This window comes from Xenopus tropicalis, chromosome 1 (assembly GCF_000004195.4).
Source record: "Xenopus tropicalis strain Nigerian chromosome 1, UCB_Xtro_10.0, whole genome shotgun sequence".
Classification (NCBI taxonomy): Eukaryota; Metazoa; Chordata; class Amphibia; order Anura; family Pipidae; genus Xenopus; species Xenopus tropicalis.
Window position 1 is genome coordinate 185,812,302 of NC_030677.2, and position 16,968 is coordinate 185,829,269.

Here is a 16,968-nt window from a genome sequence, read left to right on the forward strand (position 1 = left end):
GACTGCTATTTGAATTTAGTGCAGCCTCCGTTAGGCCATGCTATATTAAAATGGGGGAGGGATGCACTGTATGTGTCCCCCCATCTGCATCCTAGCCACCCATAACTTGTGAGCTATTTGCATTACCACTGGTAGGAAAATCATTCAGAGATTAGTTGCCACTGCTAGAATCGTAGGACAACCAATCTCCTTGTTTGTCAAGGGCAAAGACACACAGGGCGATTAGTCGTCGGAACTTTTAAAAACTCAATTGTGGCAACTAATTGCAGTGAATTAGCTGCCATAGGTTAATAAATGAGTCGCCGCGACTAATTTTACACTGTTTGTGGTGTGCCAATTAGTTACATAGGGTTGAAAAAAGACCAGAGTCCATCAAGTAAACCCAGCACACACAACCTATACTTACCTATCTATACACTCACATACATAAACTATATATACAACCACTAATACTAACTGTAGATATTAGTATCACAATAGCCTTGGATATTCTGCTTGTTCAAGAACTCATCCAGGCCCCTCTTATAGACATAAATAGAATCTGCCATTACCACATCTCTAGGAAGGGCATTCCCCAACCTCACTGCCCTCACCGTGAAAACCCACCTACGCTGCTTCAAATGGAAGCTCCGTTCCTCTAATCTAAAGGGGTGACCTCTGGTGCGTTGATCGTTTTAATGGGAAAAAAAAAGAACATCCCCTAGTTGCCGAGACTTTTTCAAAAAACTAATCGCCCCATGTGTCTTCGCCCTAAAGCAGGAAACTGCTAACTGAAAGAACAGAAACTCACTATATGAATGTGCTGCTTAATCTTTGTTATTATTTATTTAATTTCAGTTTTGTACTCTGCTTCTTAATAATACAATTAAAGTAAAAACAAAGCATTAGGTACACAGTAGGGCTATATAAAGAAACTATAGATACATACATCTTGGACTACATCTTGGATACAAACTGGGCTAATTCATTTCCCTTTGTTGCCCTGACTGTACACATATTATGCTTAATATCCAATATTTGTTTTTAAGATGACCCCTTGATCGTAGAGCTGCCATTGTGATGAATCACAGATCCCCCTGTGACTTCAAAGTATTGTTTATCTTCTATACTTAGAGTTGTTTATTAGGAACAATGAGAAATGACCTAGGAATATAAAAATATCCCCAAAGGAAATCGTGAATTGTCCCTCCTAAGTATGGAGGACATTTACTAGTTTAAGATAATGACATTTTAATAACTACGGGCATTTTGTTCCAAGATCTGCAAAACATAATGTTTAGGGGCTTTTTCTGTTAAAGGGACTGTGGCATTCATATACTCTTGCACCAAAATAAAGCAGTTTGCGTATTTGCCTTTCACTGTAGCTAATTTAGTCTTAATTTATTCAAATCGGTCAGTTGTCTGGGCTGCAAATAAACTGGGACAAATGCCTTTTATTCCCAATAGACCTCAATCAACCTTAAACGTTACCTACCAACACTCCCCAGTTATCTCTGTGTCTTTATCTGACATCAAATATTTTAATTCTAATATAAACCCAGTTCTTTCCAATCTGACACATACTCTACCCCACTGGACCAAACTCCCATTATCCCTATGGGGTAGAGAAAACATTATTGAAAAAAATCTACCTGCCTTAAGTTTCTCTATCTCCTTCACAACACTCCCATATACATCCCCGAAATCTTTTTTTAAAAATTCAATCAAATTCTTTTCCCTTTTATATGGAATAACAGAACACTCAGGATGGCCTGGATAAAACTGTGCCCCCCTTGTACAGAAGGCGGATTGACTATCCCAAACTTCCACCTTTACTACCTGGCCTCAAAACTATGCTTTTTATTGGTGCTTCACCCCAACTCGTACAACCCCAATACCCAACAGCAGTCAGTTCTTTTAGCTTTGTAGGAAGGTCTCTGTCACTCTCCCTACTGGCACCCCAGAGGCAAACCCTCTTTGCCCACAACTCTCTCTACCCCACATAAAGCTTGGTCACTGGCCTTTAAACTCTTAGAACACCCTTCCTCCATTTTAAACCCTTATTTGCAAGAGCTTAGGCACTTACAACATTTCTTACATAGTAATTATATAACCTTATAAAAATTCTACTTTTCCTACCTTCCTCTATCTGCAATGGAAATGTCAATCAACTCCGCTCCCTATTTAAAAATATCTACAGCTTAGACCCACCTTTTATTCAGGGTTCTCTACCTACACCCCAATTCTCCCTATTGAGGAAATTCTCTACACACCCAGCCCAACAAAACTCATATTTAAGCTATTCCAAAAACTACTCTTACCTGGCCTCAAAACATTTCACCCTGCTAAAGAATAGTGGTCTGCAAAAATCCCCGGTCTCACCCGCACCTGGGAGGTAGCAACAGATAATGCCAACACTTGCCTCATTTTGCTTAAAGATAGGCTGATAAAACATTACACTACCTTCACATACCCCTCTTAAATTCAAACTAATGAGTTGTACCCCTGGTGATCTCTGCCATAGGTGTGGGAAACCTACTGCTTAAATTCTTTCATATGATACAGGAGTACCCCCACATCATTGGATTCTAGATCCAAGAAGCAGGGATTCAGCTAGGTGTGGGGTCCCTAAGGTGGCCACCTTAAAGGAGACAGAAAGGTAAAAACTAAGTAAGCTTTATTTAAATACAGCCATAAGCACTTACAGAAATGCTGCATTGACTTCTCTGTCAAAAGATGTTGTGTCTGTAATTCATGTGCCAGCGACATGCAGCTCTCAGCTTTCTCCCCTCTCCTGCTCCCCCCTCCCTCAAGAATAATAAGAACTCACTCCCTCCCCCCCTTAGGAATGTGGATCTGAGCCAATCAGCAGGAAGTTGACTCATAGTCTTACAAACTGAGCATGTACACTTGGTCTCGGTGCAGGAGTGAGGCATTATGGGAACTTTCTTTTCACAGCTCAGCGTTTTTTCTTCCTGTTTGGCTTCTGATCATCTGGTAGAATATGGGGAGACTTAAGGGCACTATTGAGAGAACTGAAGGTATGCCTGCAGCTTGAGATAATTCTTTATTAGCCTTTCCTTCTCCTTTAAGACAAGGCTCTGAGGTCATTTTTTGACACAGAAACATAAATGATGTTTTTTTCAACATGAGAGGCAGTAGAATTTAGTTTCAAAAGTAGGGTAATATGTGATCATAAAAATAAACACCTAAAAATAAAGGATGAATCAAAACCCTACATTTAGAATAGGTTCACATAATTACCTTATGCACGTGTAAAATTTTATTTCAACATTTAATTTCTGAAACACCTCCAGTACTGTTCGCTGGTTTGCGCAAATCATATGTAACCTTAAAAGGAAGCTGTCATAATTTTGATGGTGTAGTTTTTATTACAAAATTACACTGTGTTTATTGCAAATAATTCATTCTACCATTTTATTCTTAAACCAATAAATATATCTTTTTTAGCTGTAATACTGGTGTGTAGGCGCCATCTCAGTGCATTGTGCCTGAGTCTGAGCTTTCAGAAAGTGCCAGCGCTACACATTAGAACTGCTTTCGGCTATGGTGTCTCCTACTCAATGTAATTGGAGGAGTCATGGCTGGACTTGGGTGTTTTACTACTGAGTGCTATTCTCATGTCTACCACTACATGGGGAGCAATGCAGGTGTCAGGGAGCTGCTATCTCACTACCTTTCCATTGTTCTGCTGATCGGCTGCTGGGGGTGAAAGGGAGGGGTTGATATCACTCCAAATTGCGGCACTGCAGTAAAGAGAGACTGAACTTTTTTCAGACCAAATGGCACCTAGGAAGCCAAGAATATGTCTAGCCCCATTAAAATTAAAAAAAACTAATAAATGATGCGTTTTAAAAAAACACATTTTCTTGTGACAGAATTCTTTTAGATCAGACCATTCAGCTAATCAAAACAATGCTCATGGCAACAGAAGCAGTAGTGGTGGTTATTAAACTTGGAAATACCCTGCCTCAGCCTATGTATGTATTGTGACTTTCCTGCCACCTGGGAGTAGCCATATTCTACTTACATGGAAATGAATCTTCAAAGAGCGGGTCAATATTATGAAGTAGTTCCACTCTGGGAGAAGGACTTCCTTCACTAGGAAATATAAAGAAATGGAAAACATTACTGTCTGTCCAACATCTGCTAATTGCATATTCTATTTTAATGCTTCCTTCTTGGTGGTTTCAGGAAATACCTTGCTTGTCACTTAATTATTTACCACATTTTTCACAAATGGCAAACACGGTAACATCATTGTATATAAGAAACCGAGGGATTACGACACAGATCCATAGGCAACAAAAGTATACATGAGAAGATGTAGAGGTTAATGGCATACTAGGGATAGAGATACCTGTGGGTCGGTGACTAGGGATGGAGATATTTAGACCCAGCCATGGCCATATTTTCTACATAGGCATCTGTGGGTCAGTTTGCTAAAAATCTCAATCGACTTTATGTGTGTATGTATTTCATGTTTGTTTATTAAATATAGATGCCTTGATGGCAAGTATTTTAAACAGACCTACAGAAGCTACAGAAAGATGCACAGCATTACGTATGTGCCTGGAGGCAAATGAACCATGCCAGACAAACTGTGGGTGTCCCGTTTCACAGAAAAATGTAAGCAAGTAATCCTAAAGCGACATAGATAAGGGGATTACTTGGTTTAAATCAACATTTTTGCTGACTGAAGGCAGCTATCAGTTAGAGCTGATCATACAGTCTGCCAGGTTTTGCAAAGGGAAACATAAAATCCGATGGACCCCTGGAGACACGTGAAAAGTTGCAAAATCAGGCTAGCACCTACATGAGTGGCCAACCTAACTCACCTCTAGCTATTCATATGACAATCCTAAAACTGGAGTCTAGCTTATATCAAAATGCACACCAATGTCCTAGGTAAACATTGTGGGAGCACCAGAAGCAAGTTAATGCATAAAAGCCAGGACTGGATTTCCAAAGAGTACCCCACCAGCCCAATAAATAGTGACTGTCTGTGGCATCTTACAGCAGCCCCTCTGGCATTTGCCTAAATCCACAGATTGTCAGTCTGGGCCTGATAAAATGCTATAGCTTCTCTATGGTGGAATTCTTGCCTCATACTGTCAGAAACTGATGACCTATATGTAAGTAGGAACAGTAGCTACAGTAGGGTGAACTAAATGTAATTTGTAACTCATTTGCCTTACGGTGGATATTGGATTGTTAAATAAATAATGATTCACCTCCTTTCTGTTTAACCCTTTTGGTAATAGTTAATGTCACTGCTGATTTATGCCGGTCCTTGTGATAGACACAGGCAGACAAATAGATAAATAGATAGATAGACAGACAGACAGAATAGCCATATAAATCACAAGGAATGAATCAGCAGTGACATTTACTACTAGCAAAAAAATAAAATTGAAAGGAGGTGAATCATTGTTTGCAGATGAATCTATTAGTTCCATATGTTGTTATTATTATAATGTAAATCTGCTTTGTTATTTTTATAATTAGCTGCGACTTGCCTACTAACACTTTTTGCCCCCTCAGCTTCACAGAATATTTGGTGACATATAGCAATACATTGAACAACAGCATTGAACTGCTGGGAAAAAAACATGTCAGCTTCACATCTACAAAAAGTTCTACCAAAACTGTACATATTTGATTACAGTCCTTTGTATTAATTTCCTACTGTTTATTATTCTTATGCATCCCACTCTGCTAACTTGCACCAAAGTAAACAGCAGAATTCCTGAGTCATCCCATCAGAGCTATTGGCTGCTCTGAGCGCATACAGAGTCTCTACGGGGGAGGCTTAGCCATTGTACAGGAACAGAGAACAGCGTTTGATTTGCAGTCAGTCACATACAGTCACTGAGTAATATAATAAAAAAACTATATTTTACAGCAATTAATAGGCAAATAAGAACAGTATACTTTTACATAAACAACCTAAAAATGTTTCCCTATGTAGTAGATTATAGTACATATAAATATATAATTTCTGCTTACTCTTTTTCTCATTGTTAATGTAACAGTCTTCCCTGCTGTATGCTTACATACTCATATCTGTTGGGAGCGTGGATCTAACTGCAGCTCTACACAATGAACTATTCACATTATTAAAGTTACTTTACTTTACTTTACAACTATGGGTAAAGGTGAAATGAGAAAACAAAAGAGGTAATTTACTAATCCCTGTGGTGCAAGTGCAAAGGATAATGTCATACGGTACTGAGCCTGTGTATCAGCCCCTACGCTAGCATCAGCTATTGCATAAGGCAAGGTGCGGGCACAGAGAGCGGATTTCAGCATCGAAATGCATACTTATGTAATTCTGTGCTGAAATACACTTTGTGTACCTGCACCTGGGCTGTTACAATGGCTCCAGGTGTAGGCACAGGGAAAGGCTAATGCCAGTGGAGGGCCTAAATCAGCCATGTGTGACATTAGCTTTAGAGACCAAGCACCAAGTACAGGTTTAAAAAAAAAAGCAGGGTCCCTGTGCCTCCCCACTCCTGCCCGCATCAGTACAGCCTGACTAACACAGACAGTGATGTATTCAAGGGGCAAATGTCAGGTCTCTGGGGCAATGCTAGAATACTAGTACCCCGTATGTGAAGTACAAAAAATATGGCTGCTAATGACCCCTAAAATGTTTATGTAGCATACAGTAAAGAGCAGTGAACAATTTACAGGATCTGGCATTACAATAAATATGACTCAGAAATCAAGGTCAGTGGATAAAAAAAATACAGTAAAATATCCCGGAAGTTCCTCAGATATATGTCTAACTACAGTCTAATAGCTAGCTCGCACTACAGTAGTAAATGTACCTTTTTTTTGCTAAAATGTTCCATGAAATAAAAGTAAAGCCATCTCGCCTGCCAAAGTAAATACGAGCATGCTTCCTGGATATTAGCTGCATGTCAGTTTATTGAGAATCCATACCATCGAGATATAAAGCATAATATATTAAACGTGAAACGCGGCAGTTATTAGTTGGGAATACATGTGAGAAGTGCGTACTGGGTAGCACTCGTATACACATGCTACAGAGAGATCAAAACGTAATTGAGGAAATTAAACATTCCATTCCTAATGAAAACAATAATATCCTTTCTTCCTTGAAAAGCTCACTTATGAAATATAGACCTGCTTTAATAAAGAGATTGTAATGATTAACATTTTTCTCTTTGCGGAAAGTTTCCTATACCCCATTATGAATTAGTACCTTCAAACGGTGAAAATATATTTTCCTACTGCTAGCACAGGAATCGTATTCCCAGCTGTTAGAAACTATTTTAACATTTGGAACTTTGTTTTAACTTGTGTCTACCTTCTGTCTAAAGGTGGCCATACACAAGCTGATTCTAGCTGCCGATACTGGTCCCTTAGATAAATTCGGCAGCTTATCAGCCCTTGTATGGGCACTAATGACGGCCCTGCCTGACCAACATCAGGCCTGAAATCGTCCAGATCTCAGTCGACCAGGTTTAAGTTTTTGTTGGGCTCATTGATGCGGTCCCCAAAGGGACGCCTATACCCAGCGTTGGTGGGGATATCGGGAGAAGATCCGCTCACATGGCGACCTCGCGAGTGTGCTCCCCATGCAGAGCTTTATTGGGAGGGCCAACCTATACCAACCAACCAGCAGCTGGTAGCATTTCCCTGTCACCAGTTTGAAAGTCAGCCTCTGATCACTGGGTAACTATGGGTTTCTAGAACTAGAGTGTTAACATGTTATACAAGTTAGTTGATGCTCTATGTGTAATTTTTGGAGAAATGATAGTTCTTCGTGTGTGCTAATGAGCTGAGGCTTAAAAGCTCCCTGCTTTTCCACTAGAGCCTTTTTGAGCTAAAGGTAGGTGCAACAGGGTCTTACTACTCAGTCACATTGTTTGCTGGGGGACTTTATTTTAATTGCATCACAGACTCAAAGTCATTAGACAGTGTAGGACTCACGTATAATGAGGGGCCTTGACGTGGCACGTGAGCTTACATATTTTGGCCAAGGTGTGGTACTAACACCTAATTTTTTGTAAAAATTATTTTTAAAGGCAAACTAAGCGCTGGCAATCTTTCTTTCTCTTTGTGTATAATTAATGGCTTTTTATCGTTTCTAGCAGCTGGTCAACTCCAGATTGTGGGCTAGACCGAGCGCTGGCACAATAGTGTGTTTCTAGCAGCTGGTCAACGCTACAGCGTGGGTTAGACCGAGCGCTGGCGATTTCTTTCTGTGTTTTGTGTACAGATAGTTCTTTGTGACTGCTGTATGTAACAAACAGAAAGAGCACCATTCATGAGGCATAGCTACTATTTTATAATTGCACACTTATACACACCCCCCACATGAAGTATATAGCACAGAGGGGCTAAGAAATAAGTATGGAAAAGCCGCCTATGTATGATCTCATAACTGTCTCTAATGTAACAGGGGATCCAGTTTAGAAAAGTGGGTGTAATCTCTCACCTGTCAAATGTTCTTTTGTTTGAAATGGCAATAAAAAACAGACTAATTTGTCTGTGAGGCATGGTCTTAAAGCCAGCTTTCTCTCTATTTCTCTATACAGAAAGAAAAAGGGACAGTGTGTTTATAATGTCTGTTTGTACAGGCTATGAGAAAACATTGAGCGTTTTCCCTGCTATGGAGAGTGCCACTTGCAGTTTTTTTAAAAAAAAGTTAACAATAAACGTTAAGTCTTAATTTCTATACCATACTTGATCAAGAAACTTACCTGATAATAATTACACTTTTTTGGGGGTTTTCGGTGCAGTGTCCTGAAGTCTATACAGGGATAACCCTCTGAGAGGATATTCCTGCTTTTTCCTTCTCCTTTTTCTGCCATACAATTTTACTTCAGTTGCACGTTACCCCTACATTCTCATTCTCTTTCATGTACAATTAATGTGGATGGTGCTAGCTTTTTCTATTTTTGCACTACAGTTTGCCCCAAGGATGCAATTCAACATCCCTAGACTCTTGTGCCTGCTTCCGTCTGGCTGAGGGAGATAAAAATGAAGCTGTCATCAACCTACAAGAAAGGCAACTGCTGCTTGAACTATGGCTAAAATTGCAAGCTGGGCAACATAGGTGCCGGGGCAAATAAAAAGGGAAACTTAAGGACTGATTTATTAAAGAGGGACACTCAAAAAATTGCATTTTTTTTTGGGATGCACCAAATCCACTATTTTGGGATTCGCCCAAATCCCGAATCCTTTGTGAAAGATTCACCTAAATACCGAACTGAATCCGAATCCCGATTTGCATACGGAAATGAAGCCATAGAAGGGCCAAAAAGAACTACACACAAAGTGTGTGGCGAAAAATTTTCAACTTCTGTGTTTATGTGACAAAAAGTCACATGATTTTAAGGATTCGGTTCGGCCAGGACCATGGAGTCAGCCATACAAATCCTGCTGAAAAAGGGCGAATCTTGGCCAATAACCGAACCGAATCCTGGATTTTTTTTAAACACTCCAACTAAGGAAATAAGAAATGTACTAAATACAATCAATTAAAAGGTCTGTACCATTTTTGAAAAAAATCAAGTTACTCTTTACTGTCCCAACTGTCAGCAATTGTCACTCTTCATGCAGCTTAGTGTTAGTGTTAGATTATAATGGACCTAATTGGCATGCGTCCCCTTTGCTTAAACAATTTATTAGAGCTGTCTTTCTAAAAAACTGCCTACAACACAAAGCTGCATGTAGAGATAAGGTGAACCAAGTGATATTATTTAGTTACTACTTGGTAAAAAATGAATATCGGTTCCTAAATGGTGGTCCTTTCTGTAGGGACGTATATTCCTTATGTATGAACAGGTGTCTGGTTCATTTCATTGGCCAGATTGGTGCAATAAGATTCAGATTACTTTAAGCAGTGACGGATATGCCGAAATGAACTATGATCTGTGCACAGGTATGGAAGAACATCATCATGAACTTTTGTTGTGTCATGTTGAAAAGCTATACATTTTGAAGGAAACAAGTCATCTGTTTTTGAGTATGGAGTCATCCCCTCCCAGTGGCACAAGAATCCAAGCTAAGTGAAACACATTTGCTTAGTATGTACCGTATTATAAATACTAATTACCTGATAGTCTTCCACACATCAAAGCCATCCAGAGGCTTGGTGCTGTTTGTAGATCCTCCAGCAAGATTCACTAGTGTAGGAAGCCAGTCTGAAATATGAATTAGTTCTTTGCTAGTGACCCCCTTCTGTTTTAACAAGGAGCTTGTGACAAATCCTACTCCACGTATCCCTCCTTCCCAGAGAGTCCACTTTCTTCCACGCAAGGGCCAGTTGTTTCCACCTGACAAGGTCTGCCCACCGTTATCTGCAACATAAAATAATGCAATTGGAATGTCATCCTCCAATAATGTTCAGTAAAATTCTGGCCTGGATTTGTTTTTTTTTGTAGAGCCACCAGCAGAAGCATATTAATTCAACTGTATATTTTACAGAATTATTTACTGAAGTGAAAGGCAAAGAACATAGAGTGCAGGCAATACGGTTAAGTATCAAATGTATGTAGTGCAAAAGTAGATATAGACTTCGCTGCCTTTATCTTATTCTGATTCTGTCTGTATTTGAGGCAATGAATGGCCTCAGACAGCTCTCTGAGACCCTTCTTATGCTATTACAATTCTGGACTTAACCAAAGCCAAGGACAAATAAGCTTCATCATGCAATATCTGTGATCATAATCTGATTTTTTGGCATATTGTTAGATGGGGCTTCTGAGCTGGTTTTTACAGTAAAGCTACTAATTTAGAAAATATTACCCAAGTAAAGCCAATGCCACGCAGGGCTCATTGTCAGCCTGTGAGAAAATGCAGGCGAGAATCAGCCTATATGTTCCAATCAGCTGTCAGATGAGCCTGCGCCTGGAGCCACTGTGTCAGCCTAAGTGCAGGAACAAGGAACGGATTTTGGTACACGCTCACACGTTTTGGGGTTGAAATCCACTGTGTGACTGCAGGCCGAGACTCTGCCCAATGTGGCCTTACCAAAAAAGCTTAGGGAAATATGGAACAATATATGGGATTTCAGATGCCTGATTCAGAATGGAAGGCAGGAAGGACTTAGTGGTGCCGAGTGCAACTAAACAGAAGTATGAAGAGCGCATTTGATGCAAGTAACTTTAATGAAAGTGGTTTTATGTGTAACTCCCTGTGGGGACAAGTGCAAGTTGCCCACTCTGCTTATGGTCCTAGATGAGCCCTGTGATTTAGTTTTTTTGTTTCATTCAACTACAAACAAAAAAAAACTTAAGTGAATACCACAGCTTTGTTATTTGTTAATGATTTTCCAACTGACTTGGTGCATTATTCAAAAAAAAAAAAAAAAAGTGCAAAGGAGCCAATATTTTGGGTCACATGTTTATTTTGCTCTTCTATCAAGATGTATTTGCCATAAAAACTATTCCCATTCCCTCTTTAATATATCTTCTTGTAATAATCTAGCCTCTGTTGCCTGTAGAAGTTGAGTAGCTAAAGATTTCCTAGTCTTTAAAAAATATTAAATCAAATAATAATTACTGTAAATTACATAATAATAAAGTTCAGAACAGCTGCATATAAGGAGCAGACTCAATTTTCTTTAAAGTCACTAAAACTAGATACAGAAATATGTAAAACTAATGACGTCGGATGGAATCGTTCCATCTATTTTTAGTCCATGTTTGTAAAGGCTGACCTTTTACACCATAGTCCTGCTACGCGCGACTTATATACAGGTATGGGCCTGTTATTCAGAATGCTCGGAACCTGGTGTTTTCCGAATAACAGATTTTTCCATAATAATATCATGTACATGTAAATTAAACCCAATAGGACTGTTCTGCTCCCAATAAGCATTAATTATATCTTAGGTAGGATCAAGTACAGGTACTGTTTTATTATTACAGAGAAAAGGGAATCATTTAACCATTAAATAAACCCAATAGGGCTGTTCTGCCCCCAATAAGGGGTAATTATATCTTAGTTGGGATCAAGTACAGGTACTGTTTTATTATTACAGAGAAAAGGGAATCATTTAACCATTAAATAAACCCAATAGGGCTGTTCTGCCCCCAATAAGGGGTAATTATATCTTAGTTGGGATCAAGTACAGGTACTGTTTTATTATTACAGAGAAAAGGGAATCATTTAACCATTAAATAAACCCAATAGGGCTGTTCTGCCCCCAATAAGGGGTAATTATATCTTAGTTGGGATCAAGTACAGGTACTGTTTTATTATTACAGAGAAAAGGGAATCATTTAACCATTAAATAAACCCAATAGGACTGTTTTGCCCCCAATAAGGGGTAATTATATCTTAGTTGGGATCAAGTACAGGTACTGTTTTATTATTACAGAGAAAAGGGAATCATTTAACCATTAAATAAACCCAATAGGGCTGTTCTGCCCCCAATAAGGGGTAATTATATCTTAGTTGGGATCAAGTACAGGTACTGTTTTATTATTACAGAGAAAAGGGAATCATTTAACCATTAAATAAACCCAATAGGGCTGTTCTGCCCCCAATAAGGGGTAATTATATCTTAGTTGGGATCAAGTACAGGTACTGTTTTATTATTACAGAAAAAAGGGAATCATTTAACCATTAAATAAACCCAATAGGATTGTTCTGCCCCCAATAAGGGGTAATTATATCTTAGTTGGGATCAAGTACAAGGTACTTTTTTATTATTACAGAGGAAAAAAAATAATTTGTTAAAAATCTAGATTATTTGATTAAAATGGAGTCCATAGATGACCTTTCCGTAATTCGGAGCTTTCGGGATAACAGGTTTCCCAATAACAAATCCCATACCTGTACAGGAAGTGCCACAGCACTGAATGGATATTGCAAACTTGCAATGTTTTTCTACATATTTGGTGTTCTCAGGTCTGAGGCTGTATATTCCAAGCAGAGGATCTTCATATTAAATTATTTATATATATTCAATTATCTAATAATTTCATTTTTTAATTTGTACATTTTTTTTTTCAATTCCAATATACTCGAATAAACCAAAACTCAAATGTTTGTTTATTTATTAAAAAAACTGAACATAAAAAACGCAATCAAATTAAACTGTGAAAAAAAAAATTTGAATGCATCGAGTTCATCCATCTTCAATAGGTCTACAAACTCTCAAAAAAATTGAAAAACTTGAATTGAAAAAATGCATACATTTTACCAAGGACAACTCCCATTGACTTTTACATGAACATTCAAACAAACATTTAAGATTTATTATTATTATTTATATAGCACCATTAATTTACGCAGCGGTTTACAGAATAGAGAGGTACAGAAGACATAACAGTTAATGTACATATAAACAATATACAAAAATGGTTTGCAGTTACATTGGATGAGGATCGGAGACACTAGGGGGAGGTCTCTGCTCACAAGAGCTTACATTCTAAAAGGGAGGGAAACCATAATTCAAATTTGGGAGTATGGGGTACCCTAGGCAAGCCGGCCGGCCATGTCACCCTCGCCTGTGAACTTGTGCACAGCAGCACTGATTACTGGGATGTAAGGTAAAAAAAGAGCGCCCAGTGCCACAAGGTTGTGGAGAAACAGTTTAATTAAGGTCCAGATTTATTCAAGATTGATCTGGGGAGTCCAGAAGGATTCCCAGCATTTCACACTTTAATGATTTAATAAAACTTTTCTTACTACATGGGATCCCCTATCCAGGAGAGTTCATTCTTAGCAAGTAATTCTGATTTTTAAAATGATTTCTTTTTTCTCTGTAATAATTTAACAGTACCTTGTACTTGATGGTAACTAAGCTGCATGAATTCATATTGGTGGCAAAACATTCCTATTGGGTTTATTTTGTGTTTAAATTATTTTTATGAGACTTGAGGTATGGTGGTCCAAATTATCGAAAGCTCTGCCAGGAAACCCCAGGTCCCAAGCATTCCGTATAATAGATCCTATATCTGTACCAAGAAAATTGACACATTTATCAAAGCAGATACCTGTATTAATTCATCAGAATGCTTTGAACTCCATTCTGTTTGATGCAGGTGTCAGCGCTCAGAATAGCTCAACAGCAGTGCAGAGCACTAACACCCATCCGAATCCATACTCCCTGATGCAAATCACATAAAGGAAAAAAGGATGGACTATTATTTTCATGCTGGAATGATCAAAGTGTTAAATCTTATGTGATTGGTAATGTTTTACTAAGCACAAGTGCAAGAGCAATAAGTGGAGCAAGAGCACACCCCTTAGTGCTTATCTACGGAGCACTTGTGTCCCCCTCTATATTGCATGAATCCAGTGCTCAGTCACCAGCGCATGTGTTAGGATACCTGCCTTTAGGCAGGTAGTGTGTCCTGCCACTCCTACCTTGTCCCTCAGAATGACACGCAAGGTAAGGGCCCTTTTAGATCCTACTGCAGCCTAACCCAGGCTGCACTCAATTCTAAGCGAAGTCCGCAGGTCTCTGAAACAGAGGGCAGGGGCCTGTGGCTTTTTGCACAATGACCCAAACAATGGTCCAAGGGGAAAAAATGGCCAATTGTGCCTTTTTTGCACATTGCGTGGTGCATTGTGAATGAGCCCTCATATTTCCTTGCCATTTTACACACATGAAAGGAAAAGCAAAAGTTAAGGCAGGCATTCCAAGGTCGACAGAGATTCTTAAATGTTCCAATATACATTAATTCAAAAATGTCAGTGGTTTGTTCCTATTAAATGCAATTCCAAATGAAAACAATTTTGTTTATTACTTTCTGCTCTCTGATTCTGACATGTTTGATTATCTCACCTCTGATGGACCACATGTGAGTGCTGAAGTCAGGGCCTCTTTACTTCCTGCAGTTCTGGATCATTCGGGCTGGTGGCCCTAACAAATGGTTCTAGCTAATGGAACATTTCAATTTAATAAAGCAGCAGTGCTGATAAGTCTTACAGCTAAGCTATAGACAGGCTACTGCCAGATATGGTGGATTCTCTGCCTGCCCTTAGGGCTCTGGTACACGGGGAGATTAGTCGCCCGCGGCAAAACTCCCTGCTCGCGGGCGACTAATCTCCCCGAGTTGCCTTCCCCCTGCCATCCCACCGGCGAACATGTAAGTCGCCGGCGGGATGGCAGACGCGGCGGCGCGATTTCGCGCAAATCGCCGAAAAAGACTCGCGAGACCAAAAGTCTGCTCCTACACTCTGAAAAGCCTCTTGATGTGCCTGAACCCACAGCCACTGCATCAACCTGTGTGTGGGCGCACGTAGCAGACTATAGCGCGAAACTGATGGGGTATGCAGTTTTGCGCTGAAATCAGCTGTGTGCCTACACTGAGGCCGATGCAATGGCTCTGGGTGCAGGCATATCAAGAGGCTTTTTTGAGGGTAGGGGCAGATCTGTCACATCTGGCAGTAGACCTGTCACAGATTCCATCAGCCCTGAGCCACATGCATTTAATCCCCTGCATTCACCAGAACCGGAACAAATTAGAATCAGGTTACACAATAGAGAGACTTATTTGCTTGTTGTTAAATAAACAAACCAATTCTTCACAGCTCTTGCTAACTTACTCAATATTACAATGGGTCTTCCGCAACAAATAAACCACTTTTATATTGATGATTGTGTCCCCTTAATCTCTGCCCGTAACTGCACCCAGTTGGCCAATGAAAGCTTCCTTTAGCGCTAAAGGCATCTCCGACTTCCTTTCCCGTGTCTACTTCAAGGAGCACGGCCATACCGCTAAAAGCATTACCGTACTTTCTTGCTTATCACACACTGCATGCACAGAACAATCTGGAACTAATTAAAATGTTCTGCAAGATGCTGTATCAGGATACAGCTGGGAAGCATTTACGGCAAGGAAAGAATAAAGGGCTATATGTGAAACAATAGTGCTGTGGAGCTTAGTAGCAGAGAGCACAGGAAGGCTATGCAGACGGCTTGGCAGACAGCTGTCAGCCATTCCAATAACAAGACTAACGGCCAATCAAAACTGGCAGTGGCTGCCTGACGGATAAGCTTAGGGTACAGCAAGAATAACAAGTCATACAAATATGACAGGTGGGAGGGAAAAAGCCCAGCATAAGGCACACATCAGAGACTTTTGGAAATTGGATTAATGACACAACTGTTGGAAAAACAGATTATGTAACGCACACCGGAATACAAAATAATCAGCTGATGGGGAATGAGTGTGCACTTTATAATGCTAAGAGACAGAATATAGATATGTCAACCTCCAGGGAACTGAAACCACATGGTTTTTGGACACACCCACAACACACCTGGCTCCCCCCCCCTGTGGTATAAATACATGTGATTCTCCACAGATTGCTTTTGGGCTCATAAAATTAAATTTTAGGTCTTAAAGTAATCAAGAGCAGATTTTTGCTGCCTGTTAGGTCTATGCCACATGGGGCTGATTCTCAGCAGGTGAAAATACCCTTGCCGAGAATCAGCCCTGTATGGCATAGGCCTTACGCTAACACGCAGTGCTGCAGCACTGGGCCATAAAAACATACATGCAATCTGCTTGTTCTGGTCCAATGTGGTAATGTGTGGTACAATCAGCATTATATTATTTATGCTATCTTCTTCCATAACAAAAATATAGAGGATACATTGGTTTATATTATTAATAGAGAACTAGATGGGCCAGATGTAGATTTTCAAGGGATTTTTTAGGCCCAGGAACACCTTAAGCTCTCCATCAACTTCTTTGTATTAAACAGCCCTCAAACAATATGAATATTGGATATTAGTCACATTGCATAGATTAAAAATAATGCTCCTGCTTCTTTATCAACCTGGTTTGGAAATGTTTAATTCTAAAAGAATGTCTGAAGATAAACCATTCATTTTCTGGATGTTGAAGCCAATAATATGCTCACAAAGGGACAAAACATGTCCATCTGACAAGTACAGGTTTGTTGCCCTGCATATGAGGCCAATGACTGCACCGTAGGTGAGCTATCATTGGCAGACAAGGCTAT

At 39.6% G+C, this 16,968-nt stretch overlaps 1 protein-coding gene across 1 annotated transcript in view; it reads right to left on the reverse strand.

Annotated features, from left to right (window-relative positions):
* arsb (arylsulfatase B) overlaps positions 1–16,968 on the reverse strand; it is a 64,625-nt gene that overhangs the window by 25,089 nt on the left and 22,568 nt on the right. Inside the window, exons 5-6 of the mRNA XM_002940198.5 lie at positions 10,094–10,337; positions 4,031–4,101 (exon numbers count right to left, since the gene is read on the reverse strand). Of these exons, the coding sequence (XP_002940244.3) occupies positions 4,031–4,101; positions 10,094–10,337 (315 nt within the window). The remainder of the gene's footprint in view (positions 1–4,030; positions 4,102–10,093; positions 10,338–16,968) is intronic.